Source organism: Emys orbicularis, chromosome 6 (assembly GCF_028017835.1).
Source record: "Emys orbicularis isolate rEmyOrb1 chromosome 6, rEmyOrb1.hap1, whole genome shotgun sequence".
Taxonomy (NCBI): Eukaryota; Metazoa; Chordata; order Testudines; family Emydidae; genus Emys; species Emys orbicularis.
Genome location: NC_088688.1, coordinates 135,512,421 through 135,532,461, shown reverse-complemented (window position 1 = coordinate 135,532,461; position 20,041 = coordinate 135,512,421). Strand labels below are relative to the sequence as shown.

The 20,041-nt window shown below is 42.8% G+C and overlaps 1 protein-coding gene across 1 annotated transcript; it reads right to left on the bottom strand.

Moving 5' to 3' along the window:
- Nucleotides 1-2,531: 2,531 nt before the first annotated feature.
- XPA (XPA, DNA damage recognition and repair factor) lies at nucleotides 2,532-18,347 on the bottom strand. Its single transcript, XM_065406214.1, has 7 exons — nucleotides 18,277-18,347; nucleotides 17,855-18,006; nucleotides 11,989-12,099; nucleotides 8,105-8,210; nucleotides 6,573-6,738; nucleotides 4,309-4,426; nucleotides 2,532-2,763 (listed from the first exon to the last, which is right to left on the bottom strand). Exons 2-7 carry the CDS (start codon nucleotides 17,994-17,996, stop codon nucleotides 2,615-2,617), a joined length of 792 nt encoding a protein of 263 aa, XP_065262286.1. The 5' UTR covers nucleotides 17,997-18,006; nucleotides 18,277-18,347; the 3' UTR covers nucleotides 2,532-2,614.
- Between the last annotated feature and the right edge of the window lie 1,694 nt (nucleotides 18,348-20,041).

Genomic DNA, 20,041 nt, shown 5'->3' with positions numbered 1-20,041 from the left:
ATAGGCTGAGTAGGTGCAGGATGACCACGGAATGTGCATGTGGCAGATTAAAGGTGTGCTGGTGATGCCTTTATGGCAGATTAGGCCTCAAGGAGGAAAATATTCCCATGGTCATAGCCACGTGTTGCACATTGCATAATATTTTAAGTGCAATCTCAACATAACCCTTCATTATGGAAGCACTGCTGTCCCTCATATACTTCAGGAAAACCTAATACGTTATAAATTTTAGCATAATTCACCAGGGAGAAAATCATGGCTCCACTGCATTGTCAATGGCAAAACTCCCATTGACTTCAGTGGAACAAAGAGTTCACCTGTTATCTTTAATTAAAGCTCTAACAAGCATTTATTCTTTACTATTTTCAATTTAGTGTGAATTTCTTCATTTTATTTTTTTCTGCAGATTGTTTACTTTTCCAGTTCAGCTTACTTTAATGTTTCCCTGTCAAGTTTGTTCTCCAAAGAAATGAAACTGGTTTATTTAGAAAAAACAAAAACCCACCCACCAGCAATTTGAGTGAAAGAAGCTCCCCAAATTACAAGAATTGCATCAAAGAACTATTTCCCCTATTATATTTAGGGTTAGTTTTCAAGAAAGACTCCTGCCAACTTTTAATCGGTGAAGCCACCAAAAGGCTTTTCCAAAATCAGATAGGGCCAGTTTAAATAAGTAAATAAATAAAAAGCTTATGAGAAATATTTCAAGAAGAAAGTTCCACAGTAGCAATCTCAACATACCCCTGAGAGTTTTATCAATGTGCAATTTAAAAAATAATTCAGAGAATCAGAGAAAGGGAAAAACCCAGTTCCCTCTTTCCCACCAGGTACAGATAAAGCCAAATTTCAGAAGCATATTGATTATAAGTAGGACTGTACAGAGATGAAGCTTTCCCAAAAACAGACAAGACTAAGTATGCATGGTCCTGTGACCTCACCTTCATTGGCAAGGCATGGGGCATAAATGGGCTCAGGCTCAGAATAAGCCATGCTGGTTTTGGGAAGTGTTTGGGAAAAAGAATTGCTAAGTTACAGAAACTTTGAATGTAATTAATTTAATCAAAGTTTGATAGCAAAATGCGACTTCCCTTTTGCCACTCTCCCACCTTCACCCCACTTGCCTTTTGTGATAAATGAAGTGTGTGTGTGGAGGGGTAGCTCCCTTTGATGGACACCCAGCCAGCCAGTTAGCTGTAAAATCCCTCTTGGTAGCTGTTCTCTACTTGCTTTACCTGTAAAGGGTTAAAAAGTCCCCCAGGTAAAGAAAAGAAAAAAAAAAGTGGGCACTTGACCAAAAGAGCCAGTGGGAAGGTAGAACTTTTAAAACTGGGAAAGAAACTTTCCCTTTGTCTGTTGCCCTCTCTGGGCTGAAGAGACAGGCAGCAGGAATGCTGTGTCAAGTTTGAACCAGATATAAAAACCATCGGATTACATCTAGAACTACTTTTAACAACTCAAATATGTAAGTAAATTAGGAATGTTTAGGAAGACGCGATTAGGTTTATTTCTGTTTATTTTTTAAGGCTCGTGAACTCCTCTGTGCGAACCCCGGATGATTTTGTTTGCTTGTAACCTTTAAGCTGAACCCCCAAGAAGCTATTTTGGGTGCTTAATTTTTGGAATTGCTCTTTTAAAATCTAGCATCTAGTTCCAGATGTATTTTCTTCCTTTTTGTTTTTAATAAAATTTACCTTTAAGAACAGGATTGGATTTTTGATGTCCTAAGAAGTTTGTGCATGTTGTTTGATTAGCTGGTAGCAACAGCTAATTTCCTTTGTTTTCTTTCTCAGTTCTTCCCCGGAGGGGGGGTGAAAGGGCTTGAGGGTACCCCACAGGGAACCAATTCCTATTCCCAAGTGCTCCTTCCTGGGTCCAAAGGGGTTTTTTGCATTTGGGTGGTGGCAGAGTTTACCAAGCCAAGGTCAGAGAAAAGCTGTAACCTTGGGAGTTTAATAAAAGCCTGGAGTGGCAAGTATTAATTTTTAAAATCCTTGCGGGCCCCCACCTTCTGCACTCAAAATGACAGAGTGGGGATTCAGCCTTGACACCTTTATTGTAATATTATACCTGCCAAGAGCTTCGCTAGAGAAGACAGTGAGCTGGGACTCATTTCTTCTAATCCCAACTCTTCGCTACACTACAGGGATGGGAACTTACTGTATGTCTACACTGCAATTAAAAATCCGCAGCTGGCCCCTGGCAGTTGACTTGAACTTGCAGGGCTTGGGCTAAGGGACTGTTGCAGTGTAAACATGCAGGCTGGGGCTACAGCCTGAGCCAAAACATCTACACCATAATTAAACAGTCCCTTAGCACGAGCCCTGCAAGCCCGAGTCAGCTGGCATGGGCCAGCCACGGGTTTTTAATTGCAGTGTAGACATACCCTTAAATTACAGCCCCAACAGCCAGATGACCACTCATCAAACCCCCTTGATTTAAGCCATGGGTTTTGTCACAAATCACCCATTTTGTCTAAAAGATCCCTCTGTGGTTGAAGAGTACTGTTTTCTCTGCAATCCCACACAAAGATTTACTCTCAATCATTTTTATTTTACTTGATACAAAATATTAACATTACAAAAGGTGCATTTTATGTAAAATCAATCAAGGGCTATTACATTTTCTCATATGTTAATTCATGGCCACATATAGTACATGTCTTTTTGTATGTATCTTCTTCAATGTTTTCTTCGGGTCCGTACTCATGCTCGTGGGAACTTGTTCCTCTTTTCCACACACTGCTCCTAACAGCTCGACGGAGCTCTGATGAAAAATGTAAACAAAGTCTATGGTAAGTAAATGGTAGTTATTTTAAAAAAAGAGTCAGCACTAAGGATAAACACCTTTGGGAAGAGAACAAACAAAGGGGAGGGATAGCTCAGCAGTTTGAGCATTGGCCTGCTAAACCCAGGGTTGTGAGTTCAATCCTTGAGGGGGCTATTTAGGGAACTGGGGCAAAAATCTGTCTGGGGATTGGTCCTGCTTTGAGCAGGGGGTTAGACTAGATGACCTCCTGAGGTCCCTTCCAACCCTGATATTCTATGATTTCACAACAGATTAAGGGACAAGAAACTCAGTATTTAGGGAGACTCACATTACTTATGTATTCTGAGAGAATGTCTGTTGTTTCTGAAACATATCTAGAGCCAAATTCTGATTGCCTTATTCATGCAAGTATTGCCATTCAAGCCACACGGACTACTTGTATGAAGAGACTACAATAGCTCTGAAAGAGCATTCGGGTTAGTTATTCTTCCAAGTTTATTATTGAGGCTGTGTGGTATTTTTTTTGTAATAAAATAGGTGAGGCTATGTGAAACTAAACATAGGAGTCCTCAAAGCTGCCAGGTGCCCAGGGTTTAATTTTGACTTTTTTGATTTACAAAACCAAGATGTGATCTCATATGCCAGACTTTGTTGTGAGTATTTGAGGCCCCATTACCTACCTATAAAGTTTGTTCCTGGAATTACTTAATTTGGTAAATTGGAGTTAAAAGGAGTAATTTTGTAAAATTCCTCATCACTCCTCAGTCCTGGCCTATAATACCTCTTATCCACCTCAGGACCTCTGCATAAAGCCTCAAAATTAGAGATACTGTAAAGGAAACCCAAACATGCCAGTATAGCCTTTTTCTTATTATACTGCTATTAAGAAGCCTACATCACTATGGTCTCATTAAAATATATTTTCAAACTGGATCTCTGTTATTAACATCTTTCCCCTCGATATTAAACTGCAAGGTATTCAATTTATTTATCTAGAAAGACAATGCAGCCGAGTAAAAACTGCAGAGCTGAATGTTCTAAATATAGGGAAGGAAAGGTATGTTGTACCTTACAGATTAAGTTCAGCTTTCATATACAATCAATTCCCACTGATATTGCTGCATGCATATAAGTAATGGCAAAAATAGGCTCCTGGAGACAAAATACATGTTCTCATTCAAACAAAGTGAGGAAAAAGTTATTTGGATAGGCAGCTTTATGATATATTGTGGGTGTACATCAGGGAACATAAACAAGACAACAGTGGTACCAAACTATCAAAGTTGTGTCCATATTTCTAATGGTTATGAAAATTTTCATCTGGCCATATTATTAAAGTGTCAGTTTCCCACTACATCACTAGATGTGGAAATAAATATGAATACAGACAGACACTACTCTAGCTGAAGCTGTAGTAAAAAATTATTTACACTAACTCTCCATGTCCAGAAGCAAACAATTACTACCTGGTTTTATTTGATGGCCTATAAAAAATAAACCTTAAAAAAAAAAAAAATCTTAGTTTAAATTCTAATCATTTACCTTTAACTTTTTTATCAAACTTTTTCTGTTTCATCTTTTCTCTATTATCTTGGCGGGTTTCTCTTGCTTCTTGAAACGCTTCTTCACTACCCCAAACTTCAAGCGAACGTTTTATTACCTACGGGATAGACCACAAGTGTATTCCTTTTTACCCTGAAATGATAAAGATAAACTGCTCTAGTTTAGAATGGAACTCTCCTTTACACAATTTTATTGTGTTGCTATATCCCACCAACAATCCCTCTTCCACTACCTGGCTAGCTCCCTCTTTGCCTGTGACCCTTGTGATGGCAGTGTGTGGAGTGCACCCCCTGAAAGAGCTGAATTAGGCCAAGTGGGCCCAATCATCCAATTAAGCTGCACAGAGGGGAGACTTAGGCTATGTAGAGCAGGGGTGGGCAAACTACGTCCCGTGGGCTGGATTCGGCCCGCCAGCCGTTTTAAGCCGGCCCTTGAGCTCCCGCTGGGGAGCGGCATCTGGGGCTTGCCCTGCTCCAGTGCTCCAGCCAGGGAGCAGGGTCGGGGGCCGCTCCACGTGGCTCCCGAAAGCTGCGGCATGGCCCCCCTCCAGCTCCTACGTGCTCCAATGGGAGCTGCAGGGGCGGTGCCTGCCTGGCCGTGCCTCAGCATAGGAGCTGGAGAAGGGATGTGCCGCTGCTTTTGGGAGCCGCTTGTGGTAAGCGCCGCCCCGAGCCTCTCCTCATGCCCCAACCCTGATCCCCCTCCCGCTCTCCGAACCCCTCGGTCCCAGCCCAGAGCACCCTCCTACATCCCAATCTCCTTATTCCCAGCCCCAGCCCAGAGCCCGCACCCCCAACCACAGCCCTCACCCCCTCACCCCACCCCAGCCCAGAGACCTCTTCTGCACCCTGAACACCTCATTTCTGGCCCCACCTCTGAGCCCGCACCCCCCAACCAGAGCCCTCATCCCTTCCCGCACCCCAACCCCAATTTCGTGAGCATTCATGGCCTGCCATACAATTTCTATTCCCAGATGTGGCCCTCGGGCCAGAAAGTTTGCCCACCCCTGATGTAGAGGGTGCTAATTAGAAGGAAGCTCACCTATAAAGCCAGGAGACTGGCAACAGGGAGGAACCCTGCAGTCGCTCTCCCTGCGGTAAGGGAGAAGGAAGGGGGAACAGGAATCTGTGAGGAAGGGTTTATCGAGTAGGCCTGAGAGAGATGGGTCGGACTAGAAGGCTGGGGGGAAAAAGAGTTTAAAGAAACATGGTAGGAAGTAGTTTAGGGAAGAGAGCAGTAGGCTTGGTGACGACCCAGACCTTAACTGCTTGCTATAGGGCCCTGGAATGAAACTCAGAATAGAGGGTGGGCCTGGGTTCCCATACCATCCACTGCGGATTGGTATTGCTAAAAGCAGTGAAGGGGAAGACTGCCTGAATCACTGTGGGAGTGACATAGTCAGGGAAGCATGCATGAGGGCTGCCTGATGCTGAATGTACAGAGAGATTTTTGAAAAACTCCTGTGGAAGGGGAAATCACAGTGTGACCTGACTGGAGGGCTGAGTCATGAAGCAGCTGTACTGTGACTCCATGAGCGGGAGGAGAGCAACAATAGTGGAAGACTGGAAAGGGGGCGCTGAACCTGGTGGAGCTAATCCCAGAATTGCCAGAAAGGGATGCCACCCAGCTGTGAGTAGAGCACCCTGTGACACTCCCACACATTAATAAAGCTTCCTTATAAAACAAAAGAGAGGTTACTTTGTTTGAAATGGATTTTCATGCATGGAAAACTAGTGTTACCTACTAATTAAGGGCCTAATCCAACTCTAATTGATTTCTCACACATCCACATTTAAGAATATTAAGGCATGAATTATATTTCTAAGGGAATCAAAATATTGATCCAACATATTTCAAGACAGTTGTTTTCTTCTAAGATGTACATGTCTTTAAGCAACTTGATATTTTTCAAATGGGTTGCAAATGTCTTTACTCAAAGAACAGATCCATACAGATTCTGTGTCAGTAAAGAAAAGTTATTTTTTCCTCTGCAACATACTAGTTCAGTCAACAACTTATCACTAAACAACTTCCTTACTGAATAGGAGAAACTCAACCTTTCCCATTTATTTCAGGGGCAATTGAAATTCTATCGCATGTACTGTACAACGTATTTAGTTTTGTTAAATGGTAAAGATTCTGGGTTCAGTACCACAATGATTAAATTATGGATGTTAGTGATAATGTCATGAAAATGCAAAAAAGGACCATATATTTTGAAAAATGTACAAACATTTTCATACCTGTAATTTTAAATAAAGCTTCATGTCACCCCACTGTGAATTATGAGGGTTTTTCTTCAAAATAAATTTGAGCACCGGTTCTCTCTTATCTAAGTCACAGTCTTTAAGAAGGTACTCTTGCTTTGCCTCAGTCCTTGTTATAAGCTTATGCTTACCTTCAACATCTCTGAAACAGATTTTTTTTTAAAAGAGACAGGTGAAAAGCATTATGTAACAGGCTAATATTAAAGTTCAGTTATGTACTGTACAATGCACCTTACATCCCTACTGTAATGTGGGCCTTGATCTTGCAAACTTAAGTCATGCGAGTAGTCCTCCTGAACTCCAGTATCAACACACTAATTTAGAAACCCCTCTGGTTTGTTTGTTTTTGGGGTTTTTTGGGGGTGGGGGGGGGAAAAGGAGAATGGGCTCCTACCAGAATCACCTCAAAGCTTCTACCTGAGTTTGTCTCCTACCACAGGTTTTTCCTACAAGAGGGGATAATTGGATACTATATTTTCAAATCTTCATTGTTTCAAATACAAATTATACAGCCAAAGCAGTTTTCAAATGCAAGACATTTGGCATGCACAAGGAATAATAAAATAAAGCAAAAGGTTTAATAAAAAAGTGTTCATTTTTTATTGGATAAGTAATGAGACAATTGAACATTCTGGTTACACAAGGTACTAGTGAGCATCTGAAAAATTTATTTCACTTGTCTTGATCCAAAGTATCACATGAATCTCTTTATCATATGCCCAAATGATTACATAAATTAAATCCTTATCAGGGAGATAATTTTAATATATTCCCCAATTTGCTACAAATATATAGATATATTGAAATTTTAAAAATTGCCATATGTCAGTGGGAAAAAAAACAGTGGATTCAGTCAGATTCAATCAGGTGATGTCTACATGATCCAATAAATAAATAAACACATCAAAAAGTATTTATTCAATATTCAGTTTTCAACATTTAAAAGACATACTTAGGGCTAACTCAGTTGACCATCCCCATCACAGATCTACTCCAACTTACAGAAGCTATAAAAAGTCTTGTTTAATTTGACTATTTAAATAGCTCAACATTTTTTCTACCACAGTGTTTTTTTAAAAATAGATCTTTGCATGGCTGATCTGTTATTTACTAATTTCACTTCTTTGAACATATGTAATAATCTTGATGGGATAATAATCTCCATTACCATATTTAAACAATGCAATATGAATGCTGTAAAGTAAAGAGACTAAACATTTCTAACATACTATGTATTTTTTTCACATCATGCACTAAGAGGCATGTGTGAAAGATGTGGTTCTTTTGCACTTCCACTGTGAAAAACACAAACTTATTCAATTCTATTCATATAATTTTCCAACTGACAATATCTTATTCAACAACATTCCTCTGATAGCTCTTTAATGTAAATGTGTTTTTACAACAGAACTGTATAAATTATTAAAATCAAATTTTTATTCTAGTAAAATAATAGTTAAGTTAATTTAATAATTTACCAAACAGTTTTTGCCCATTATTTACAATACCTGCAATTATCGCATGTTGCCCAATCAAAGTGCTGCATGAGATATGAGTCCATGAATTGTTTGCCACATTCTTCACAAATAAGGTAATCAAATTCTAGTACAGGTCCTAATGGAAGGGAACAAATAATTTGAGTTAGGTAAAGTATTTGGGGTTGATCTTACTAGAGCTTAACATTAATTTACAATGTGGCTTTTATATCGTATATTTAATATGCACTATTCATGTTTTCCCTTCTGAAGAGTTTTCTAAAATTCTGTAGTACAAACTAAGGCTATGATCTTGCAATTGGATCCTTGCAGATGGACCTCTGTCTGTCTGGAGTCCCACTGAAGCCATTTTATCTTTCAAAATAACAAGTAACAGATCCCAAAAATAAAAGTTCTAAAAAGGAGTTCTCCGATTTCAACATTCGAAGTGTATGCATGTGTGCACGTGCACACTCACAGCTTGCAAGAAGGGGTTCTGGTTTAGATTGTTACAGATAGGTCAGATATGGGAAGTGTTCCCTTAACATGGCACCAGGTTAGAGTGGGAGAACATAAAGTTAACCATACAGTAATTTCAATACATTTCTATTTGCTTCAGGCCAAATGAGGAGCTTTATATTTTAGATTTTTTTTTTTAAACCCTAGAAGTGTTGACATTCAAGTATCAGACAATTCTAATTATAGACTCAGATCTATAGCAGACCTAACCTGGCAAAAATTAAATGTTATCCCAATTTACATTTTATATTGGAAAGTGTAGGTGCTCAGCATGTCTCAAAATCAAGTTCTAGCATTAGGCTGTGTAATTATTAAACCATACTCCCACTAATTAGTAACAGTATAAAGCTATTTTTATTAGGACAATAATACAATGAAGTTACCAGTGGTTGAACAGCAATGGCGGAAGTGTAGATGCCCATATCCTAATGATTGAAATTTTAAATATTGGAGCATCTGGGGCAGCATGACTGACAGCTGAGATTCAGTGGCAAAGCCCTGCAGGTGATTACTTGCCCTGCAGCTGATTCAGAATGGAATGAAGCAAGAAGAGATAACAAAGGAAGAAGTTGGTTTTGCTGGAGGTTTTTATTCATTAATTTAGATGTGGGGAGGGAGAAAATGCAGGTAGGGCTGAAGGACATGCATGGGATCCTCCCCAGAAAAGTGTGGGGAAATGATGCAATCTGGAAGCATTTTAACAGCCAAGAAAATAGCACCCATCCCACCCTTCTTCACTTTTGTCATTTAGTTTGATTCCCCGCCCGTTAGCCTACCTTCTATCGGGGGACTTGGCCCTTCCCTATTGCTCCTGCCACTTCCTCATGCCTGAATCCATCATTCTTGAGACAGCTCCCTTTCTGTGACTGACAAGAAGTGCTGGTAACTATGTAATGGGACACAAGGCTGACTTCACTCCTAAGCAAGTACTCCCACAAGTATCAACTGCCAGAATGGTACTACTGGACACCATGGATCAGATCGTCAGCTGTAATAAATTGGTACAGCCCCATTGTTGACTAATATATGCTGGTTAGTATATAAATATTATTGAGATTATGTATTAATTGCACCATATATATATTAGTATGCAAGACACACCAATAACATTAAGCACAAATATTATAACAGTGATATTACCTAAACTGGCCTATACCATAATCCTCTTCACTTATGTAAGTATCCCATAACACCTTGCATTAGCTGAAGTAAGCCTTGGCTTGAGTAAATAGGAAAACTGTTAGTATCTGGACATACAATTATTTCCTCATAGCAGCAGGAAAGGAGTTACCCACACAAACCTAAGAGGTGTCTTTATGCCCCTTAGTACCTGGAATGCATACGGTCAGAACAAAAGATAAAAGGCTACACCATGGTACCAGAAACAAACAAGGTAGAAAGCTAATTAATTAAATCCAGTTTCAAATACTGTACATGGTACCTTTTGTGATGTGTCATTCCTTATTCTTTATGAAAATATGCTTATGATGTGACTATGACATAACAGATATACTTTATGCAAGATGGCTCATGTGAGATATCACTGGAAAGGTTATGATTTACTGAATGTGATTATCCTATTTGTATGCATTAGTTTGTACAGAGTCAGGTGGTCTTGTCACCTGATGCTAAAACACTACCAGGGACTTCTTGTAACTTTCCACTGTAAGGGAAGGGGGGTCAAACTAGGAAACAAAGGACTCCCGCTTTATGCAAATCCTATTTAAGGGTGGGGAGTGAGGTAATTGAGGTAGTCAGTTCTCCCCTGCTACCCAACCCGAGATGACTGCTGGAAACAACTAAAACTGAACTGGGGGAAAGAACTGGGCCCAGGCTGGAAGGGTGTCTGGCCTGTGAAGAATATTATTAGAACCACATTTAGGGTGAGAACTTACATGTAATCAGTTTCTTTAGTGTATTAAGCTTAGTTTGCGTGCTCTGTTTTATTTTCTTAGTAATCTGCCTTGTTCTGTCTGCTACCACCTTAACTATTTAAAATATACCTGTTATAGTTAATACATTTATTTCTGGTTTATAATATAACCCAGTTTATGTGATTTCTATCCGGGGGGGGAGGGGAGAGGGGAGAGGGAATTGTGCATACCCTCTTCCACATTGAGGGAAGAGGCGAATAGAATATATCTTTGGGTCTGTACTCCAAGGGAGGGGGACATCTGAGTGCTGGCGCAAGTCCCTTAAACGTAGAGCTTGTCTTCACTACCCGCCGATCCGGCGGGTAGCAATCGGTCTATCGGGGATCGACTCACCGCGTCTAGTGAAGACGCGATAAAATCGATCCCTGATCGCTCTGCCGTCGACTCCGGAAATCCACCACGGCAAGAGGCGGCAGCGGAGTCGGCGGCAGCGGTCGACTTTCCCCCGTCCTCACAGCCAGGTAAGCCGACCTAAAATACGCAACTTCAGCTACGGTATTCACGTAGCTGAAGTTGCGTATCTTAGGTCGGACCCCCGCTGTAGTGTAGACCTAGCCTGAGTCTTCCCAGAGCTGATCTGCAGCTGGGTGTGGCCCTGCCTGTGTGTCTGTTAGAGGAGGTTTTAAGAGCCTGGCTCAGCAAGACAGGGTAAAGGGGGCCCATGCTGGCAGAACAGGTAGACTCAGTGGTATCTCAGCACATCAGGTGACTTCCCAAGGGGTCCAACCCGTCACACCTTTTACTGATCAACAATTTAGTATATAAAAGGATTGCTTTAGAGGTGTAACTTTGGGGAGCACACCGTAACATTGCTGCACAAGTCTGCTCTTTGGAGACTGGCATCATATAGAACCTTTTTCCTGTACCGTATTAATTAAGCCTGTCTGACGGTTATTTGGTCTCAAGTATATTTCTTAACAAAATAACAAACCAAAGTGTGGTCAAGCAATTGACTGTACTGTTTATCAATGCCATTGAAATCAATGGAGATGTTGATTTGCACCAGTTCAGGATCTGGTCCAGTGTGTTCAAACCTTTTATACAGCAGGGGACTGTTGCATCAGTATTTGTTACTAGAGAATGAGGAATCAGAATATACTAGGTAAAAATTGTAAGCACCCAGAAGAGTATAGACTGTACAGATTCTGTTACTTAGGATCCTCACCTTCCCCCATCAGACATTTATTTATCTTAAATTAAGTGTCTGGTTAATTATTGAAAAATACATGACCATTTTCACTACCAACAAGTAGCTTTCCATACATTATGTATAACGCTTACGTATAATAAGCCACATTTTTCACACAAATGTATTTCAGGTTTCTCTGAAGCCATTGCTGACTTTTCATAATTCCTGTTCAGCTAGCGTGCCACAAAATGGAGCAGCTTATTCATTTTAGTAGTGTGTTCATATTAACTATAAATGACCAGTATAGCCATTTTCTGCAAAATTAATCATGTTACCTGGCTGATGGACAATTTTCTCAACTTTGTGTTCCTCCTCTTCCTCCTCTTCCAAAAAGAACCCTCCCCCTGTGTCAATTATCTTTGGAGGTGCTTTAACTTTAGCACTTCCTGAAAAGACAAACAAGAGAAGTCAACATATTTAAAGGCTAAAAGAATTGCATGCATCAATGTAAATGCAAAATTATTTGCAAAACTAATTTACAAAATGTGGCCTTCACATCCAACATTCATGAGCTAGCATGGAGATCTTTCTGCTTTCAAAATACACTGTCAGTACTACTCCTAGATCTAGGAGACCAGGACATGCAGGGTACGTGGAGAATCATTCAACTCCAAGGGCAGGTTTCTAACAACTGAAGGGAATTCATTAGTTGTACAAAGGAAAATACACGTGCATAGGTTGCACTATATCTGTTACTGCAGAGCAAGGAAAGCAACAAAAGAACCAAACTTGGTGGAAGACTGTTCTTGAAAGCTATACCTAAGGCTAAGATTATGGCATGAAGGTCACAATTTCTGTGACTTCCAGAGATCTGTGACATTTTCCGCTTCAGCCCTCCCCCGCAGTTCCCAGCCACCGGGGTCGGCGAGGGAACCCCGGAGCTCCAAAGCCACCAAACCTGCAGCTCTGAGCCACCACAGGTGGCAGGGGTTCCTTGCAGCTGAGCCACCATGGACAGCAGTTGCTGGCAGGGTGGATTTGATTTAAATCACTAGTCAGGAAGACTCAATTTAATCATGGATTTCTACATAAAAGTGCATTCTTGTTGGTTGTTATAACCTTAATACATATTCTTCGCTACTCAGAGGTAGATGTAGGTTTCATTTTTAGAAGGTACACACTATACATTTTTGAAGTGATTTATTTTGAAAACTTTTCAGATTAGTTTTACAGCTATATCAGGAAATGAATGATTGTTTGGTTATTTCATTTACCAAAGGTAATTGAAACAGATATTTATGAAGTCATTGGGAGGTGAATTATCTCCAATTCAACAGGTTAATCATTAATATTTGGAGGATTTTCTTGCCATGCTGTATTAGGAGGAGAACATCACCAGACAGACATTTAAATTGTTTTATTTAACTAAAACAACAACGTTATGTATTCTGGATTTTTTTCTTCAACAGCAAACATATAATATTTTAACAAAACAAACATATGAATTTTTGAATTTAGTTAAACATTCAAGTTTTTTAAAATCAGGATTGCTTTTGTAAAAATTGTTTTTAACTAAAATAGTTAAATGAAATATTTAAAAAAAACCACAAAAATTAAATCGACTATGTCAGCCAGGTCAACATGAGAAACTTAAAATATTGGCTTCTGCAGCTAACTCAGTCGTCTTCACCTTCATTTTCCTGTTTGTTCATAATCTGGAAAAGAAAAACAAGCTGTCCTGCTTTTTCAGGTCCCAAATGATTTCTCAATTTGGAATGAATTAGTCCAAAGGAAGAAAATATTCTTTCTACACCAGCAGAAGCTACTGCTGTTAAAAGTGAGATTATCACTTCAACAGTCTCTGAATCCAAGTGCTTAAGTGAATTCCGCCAGTTCACTGGTGTCACTTTCTTTAAAACATCATCAGCAAACATATATTTCTTGAATGGTTCACCCTTAGCTTTGAAGTTTATTATAGTTGACATTCTGGAGGGATGATTGCTGGATGTCCATGTCATAGCCTACTCCTCTTCTTCAGCAGTTAAGGTTTGACCCTGGTACCGAGTATTGAGAATATTTGCAAGAAAATGAGCTGGAGGTATTGCTTGTCCCATTCATTTTTTTAATGCTTGTAATTTAACTCTGTCATTGCATATTTCTCTTTTTAAGATCTCACTCTGTTCCTTCCAAATTTCAACAGCATCAGCAATAAAACAGCTATTTCCCTGCCTTTTGTTCAAGGCTGCAGAAATAGACTTCAGGGTACTCAGCATGCGTTGAACATTTCTCTTAAGCCCAATGTTGAGAATTTTGGCTGTGACAGTGCCATCTATTTTTTCACAATTTTGTTCACAAACTGTCATCAGATTAGGCCAGTTCTTGATATACAGCCCACTTCTGAGTTCCATCGCACGTCTTGTGGGAGAGTTAGCTTGGTTCCTCCCACTTTTTTCAGAGCAGCTGCTGCAAAGTGGTTGTTATGGAAGTATTTTGCAATTTCAACAACATTAGCCTTTATTTCTGGAACACTGAAGTCTTTGGCTAGGAAGTGCATCAAATGAGCACTGCAACCATATGTTATTAGCTTGGGACTCTCTTCGAAATCATCTTTTTATTATCTTGGATACATTTGCAGCATTGTCTGTGACCAAGCTGCGTACTAGACATTTGAATTTTTGTTCACAGTTTGTTATAGCTTTTACTGCTACGTCTTGTAAGTATTCTGTTGTGTGTACATTTCCTGATGTATCAATTGTTTCTGTAAGGAAGACATTCCCTTCTTCTGTTGTCACACAAGCACATACAACAGGATCATTGTGGACATTGCTCCACCCATCAAGACTCAGTTAACAATTTCACCCTCTAGACCTTTTGCACACTGCTCAATTTCTCTTTCATACACTTTATCCAGCAATTTGCCTGCGACATCTGCTCTGTTGGGTGGACTGTGTCCTGGTCTTAATGACTGAACCATGTTAATGAAGTGTGGGTTCTCAATCATACAGAAAGGAAAGTTTGTTGCATAAACAAACCGGGTAATTTTTTCATCAATTACCTTTTTTTGTAATCTGCTGGTTCTTATCACAAACTTATCTATGGTTGTTTTTGGATGATGGAGATTTTTTTTTTCTTTTTGCTACAGGTGATATACTGTGGCTATGTGACATACGTGATGTGACTGAAACACTATCATTGGCAGATAACTCTGAAACTATAGAAAATGATGGTGATCTTGAAGGTAGATAGTCTTCAGAATGCTGTATGTTGAGGATGGATTCTCCTAAACAAAATAAGTCAGTGCAGTTATTTAATTATTATTACCATACCGCTCATTTAGTATTACTCATTGCATTCACTGAAACTCAGCACTACTTTAAAGGTGACATTATAAAAGGAAGTTCTGCCTATTTCAGCTACTTATTTTTTATCACAACTGCATCTGAAATGATAGTACCATAGAGTAACAACTATATTTTTGCTCAAACATAAGAATTCAAGAATAGTCCAGAAGGAAGACAGGCAGTCCTTAAGAAAGAAATATGAAATAAAAAAAAGTTTACCAACCTGAAGATCCTGCATGTTCAGACATGTTCCTTTCATCATCTTTAACGCAGCTCCCTCCTGAGAAGGAACACTTCTCATGATGTTATTTCATTCGGGCAACCAGGCCTTGTATTTCTTTGTTGCACTGTTTGCATTTTGCACATATGCCTATCTTACCCAACCAGAGGAACTTCATTCAAATATTCCCAAACTGGGACTCTTTTACGGCCTGCTGCCATTACAGGTTTTCCCTTCTAGTGAGAGAATGGTATGGTAGATCTCAAACCTCAAGACTTATGGAATATGCTGCTCAAACAGTTTCACTTTTGTTTCTACTGCCTGTCCCTCCTTTCTCACATTTATCCCCAGACTTCTTCTCCTTGTCCAGATCTATTCCGCCCCCAACAATCTTCTATTCATTGAACTTTTTGAAACTTCGCACCTTTAGAGAGAGGTAAGGGATTGACTCTGTGTACACAAATTTGCAGAGGGACAATAGAGTTGAGGTCTGTTATTTCTTACCTCTATATATTATTTATGTATTTAAAAACGTTTTTGCTGTTAACAAGCATGTTATCTCTGGAGACACAAATCCACAGTTTAAGAACTGCAAAACTAAGCATCTCTGATGGTATCTTTTAGACTGAGCACTGAGTTCAATTGGGTAGATAGAAAGATTAACCTAAATAATCTATACAGAAGCCCCTGGAACCCCTTAAAATTGAGTCCCTAATCCATGAACTATTGGAACTCATTTACAAAACTTTTCTTAAACATTACATGAATATATTGTCTCATACTATAGAATTAGAATTTATAATCCCTATTCCATGATGAGATATCTTTGAGCTATAAAGTATCTTAATTAAAACTATCTTTATATAGGTTTTTTCCTCAAAAAGCATTTTATCAAAAAAATCCGATTTAAATAAAAAAAATCCGATTTTTTTTTTTAAATCATTGATTTTTATCCACCCTGGTTGCTGGACCTCCCTCTTCCCTCCTGCAGCTGGGCTAGGGCTCTCATACACCATCAGCCCCATTTTGTCACGGTTATTTTTAGTAAAAGTCAGGGACAGGTCAAGGGCTTCTGTGAATTTTTGTTTACTGCCCGTGACCAGTCCCTGACTTTTACTAAAAATAATCGTGACAAAATCTTAACCTTAGCTATACCTAATGCCTGTGACGCATGGGTCCAGAGATTATAAAATGCATGCTTTTACCTAAATTAAATGAAACAAACAGAGAGGTGTGTGTTAGAAAGCAGAAATCTAATAAAGCACTTTTCTATACTTGGGAGCCAGAGTGCAAAAGCTTTAGAACAAGGTGAAACTGAAAAGCCTTTTGAAATAAGTCAATTCTACAGCAAAATAAATGCACGTTGAACTATGTGATCATATAAGAAAATTTAACATTTGCCAGATGGACTTTTCCTATTTGTCAACTATACAACAGAAAACCCATGAAGTTCATAAAGCACAAGTTGCCACAACAAATGAATGTCTGGGCTTTTTAAAAAACAAATGAACAAATGAACAAAAAAACCAACAACAAAAAACCAACAAACTGGACACCTTTGTTCTCCAAAACATTTTAAGTTAGTGTAAATTATGCCTGTAAATTCTTGTTGTATTCTGTGATCCAAATAAAAAGATAATGCTACTTTTAAAAATATATTTTAAATGACATGGTAAACTCATATTTCTGAAGTCTTTTCACAAATGGGAAAAAACAGATTACGAAAGGTTCATAGAATGAGTATGAATAATCAGTTTTATCCAGGCTTGGCCATAATAAGATAATCATTTTTATTCATTTTTCTTAGTTTTAATCAATTAAATTCTCAGTCGTAAGCATTACTTTCTTAGAAGCCTGTTTGCCCTGCCAACTTTGGCCTTTTCCATTTGTCAACCATTCGTATTTCCCGTCCCATGATTCATTGCTTCTTAGAATAGAAGCCAATATGACTCAGTACTACTAACATCTATATCAGTTGGCTTTAACTTGCAGGTTGTTTTAACATAAGAATGGCCATACTGGGTCAGACCAAAGGTCCATCTAGCCCAGTATCCTGTCGTCCAACAGTGGCCAGGGCCGTGGCCAGGGCCGTGGCCAGGTGCCCCAGAGGGAACGAACAAAATAGGGATAAGGGATAGCTCAGTGGTTTGAGGATTGGCCTGCTAAACCCAGAGTTGAGAGTTCAATCCTTAAGAGGGCCATTTAGGGATCTGGGGCAAAAATCTGTCTGGGGATTGGTCCTGTTTTGAGCAGGGGGTTGGACTAGATGACCTGAGGTCCCTTCCAACCCTAATATTCTATGAATCACCAAGTGATTCATCAAGTTTTGTTTAACTACACAATGCACTAACTTGTTATTCTGGGCAGGCCCGAGAGCTTCCAGCATATGCCATGCACCATTCAGATCAGAGTGGAGACTACCAGGATGGAGCAAGGCATGCTGGGACCCAGCTGGTGCCTTTGCAGTGGCTACGGTAACCATTTTCATTTACACAGTACAAGGACCTGCGCTTGGTGACTGTGGTGCACTCCAGGTGACGCTGCCTACTGTGGGCCAACACCACAGGCACCAGGACAGTCTGGCCCTCAGTTCACACAGCCTGGAAACAAGCCAAGAAGAGGTCAGGGGTCAGAGCAAACCTTCACTGGGGGCGGCAGGGTAGGGCCGGGTGGCCAACCGGGCCTGTCGCAGCATCAGCGCCCGCTGGCGATTCCGCTCGATCTTTGCCCGCATTGCCGCAGAGAGGGGAGGCGTCTCCCCAGCAGGCCCTGTGCCCTCCATGGCCAGTGACCTACAGTCAGGAAAGGGGAGACGTCAGCGCCTACCACCAGCCACCCACAGAGCCCTGGCCCTCCCTGGGGGGCCTCCTCACCCAATGGCCCCAGGACACCCCTCCTTCAGCCCCCCTCATGCCCAGCAGCCCCCTCCTCTCCGCTCCAGTCCCAACAGCCCCCTCCCCATCGCTCCCCGTCCCAGCAGCCCCCTCCCCTCCCCACTCCCCGGGCCGCCCATCCCTCCAGAGTCCCCGCCCCACAACACTCGACCAGCTCGCGCACATCACCTGGCGGGGGGGCAGGGAGCGCGCACCCCCCGGGCTCAGGCCGCGGCCGCCAACAGCACCGTCCCCAAAGCGACGAGCCGCTGCTGCGCATGCGCCAAAAGGAAGGGGGCGGGCAATGCCCGGCGCGCGCAGCGCTAGTGCCGGGCAGCCGAGAGGCGCGCGGCGTCTTCTTCTCTTGGCGGCCTTCGCCTCAGTCGGCGTCAGGCGGCACGGGAGAGGCCTCGCTCCCCCTCCTGCCTGCGGGCTCCCTGCCTCTCACTCTCCCCCCGTCCGGGGAACCCCTCCCGGCCCCGCTTCCCTCCCAGACACCACTTGGGGAGACCTACCTCCAGCCCCCCCTTCCGTCTCCCCTCAACCGCGCAGCGAGCCACCCCCACCCCGCTTTCTCCTCCCCTACTGCTCCGTGGGGCCCTCCCACCTTCCCCACAGCACACACTTCCTACTACCCCCCGTGGCCCCCTCCCCCACACCACACATGGAGACCCCACCCCCTTCCTACTACCCCCCGGTCCCCTCCCCCACACCACACAGGGAGACCCCACCCCCTTCCTACTATCCCCCTGGCCCCCTCCCCCACACCACACATGGAGACCCCACCCCCTTCCTACTTCCCCCCCGGCCCCCTCCCCCACACCTCACATGGAGACCCCACCCCCTTCCTACTATCCCCCTGGCCCCCTCCCCCACACCACACAGGGAGTCCCTATCCCCTTCCTACTACCCCCCCCGGCCCCCTCCCCCACACCACATGGAGACCCCACCCCCTTCCTACTTCCCCCCCGGCCCCCTCCCCCACACCACACAGGGAGTCCCTATCCCCTTCCTACTACCCCCCCGGCCCCCTCCCCCACACCTCACATGGAGACCCCACCCCCTTCCTACTTCCCCCCCGGCCCCCTCCCCCACACCACACAGGGAGACCCCACCCCCTTCCTACTTCCCCCCCGGCCCCCTCCCCCACACCACACAGGGAGATCCCCACCCCCTTCCTACTACCCCCCGGCCCCCTCCCCCACACCACACAGGGAGTCCCTATCCCCTTCCTACTACCCCCTCGGCCCCCTCCCCCACACCACACAGGGAGTCCCTATCCCCTTCCTACTACCCCCCCGGCCCCCTCCCCCACACCTCACATGGAGACCCCCCCCTTCCTACTATCCCCCTGGCCCCCTCCCCCACACCACACAGGGAGTCCCTCTCCCCTTCCTACTACAACCCCGGCCCCCTCCCCCACACCACACAGGGAGACCCCACCCCCTTCCTACTACCCCCCGGCCCCCTCCCCCACACCACACAGGGAGACCCCACCCTTCTTCCTCTGAGGCTCCTCCCCCACTGCCCCATGGAGAATCCCTCTTTGGCCCCTCCCACCTCCCCCACACCTCACAGGGAGCCACCCCTTCCCCCTCCCCCACTGCCCCATGGAGAATCCCTCCACAGGGAGACCACACCCCCTTCCTCCTCCCCTACTGCCCTGTGGGAAACCCCACCCTGGCCCCCTCACACCTCCCCCACACCATACAGGGAGACCCCACCCCCTTCCTCTGAGGCTCCTCCCCCACTGCCCCATGGAGAATCCCTCCATGATCCCCTCCCACACACCACATAGGGAGACCTAGGGTGACCAGATGACAAGAACAAAATATCGGGACACATGGGGGGACCGCCGCCGAAGCCAAAACAACAACAACAAAATGCCGGAGTGCTGCCGCCGAAGCAAAATATCAGGACAAATTGTGTCCTGACCATACGTCGGTCGGGACGC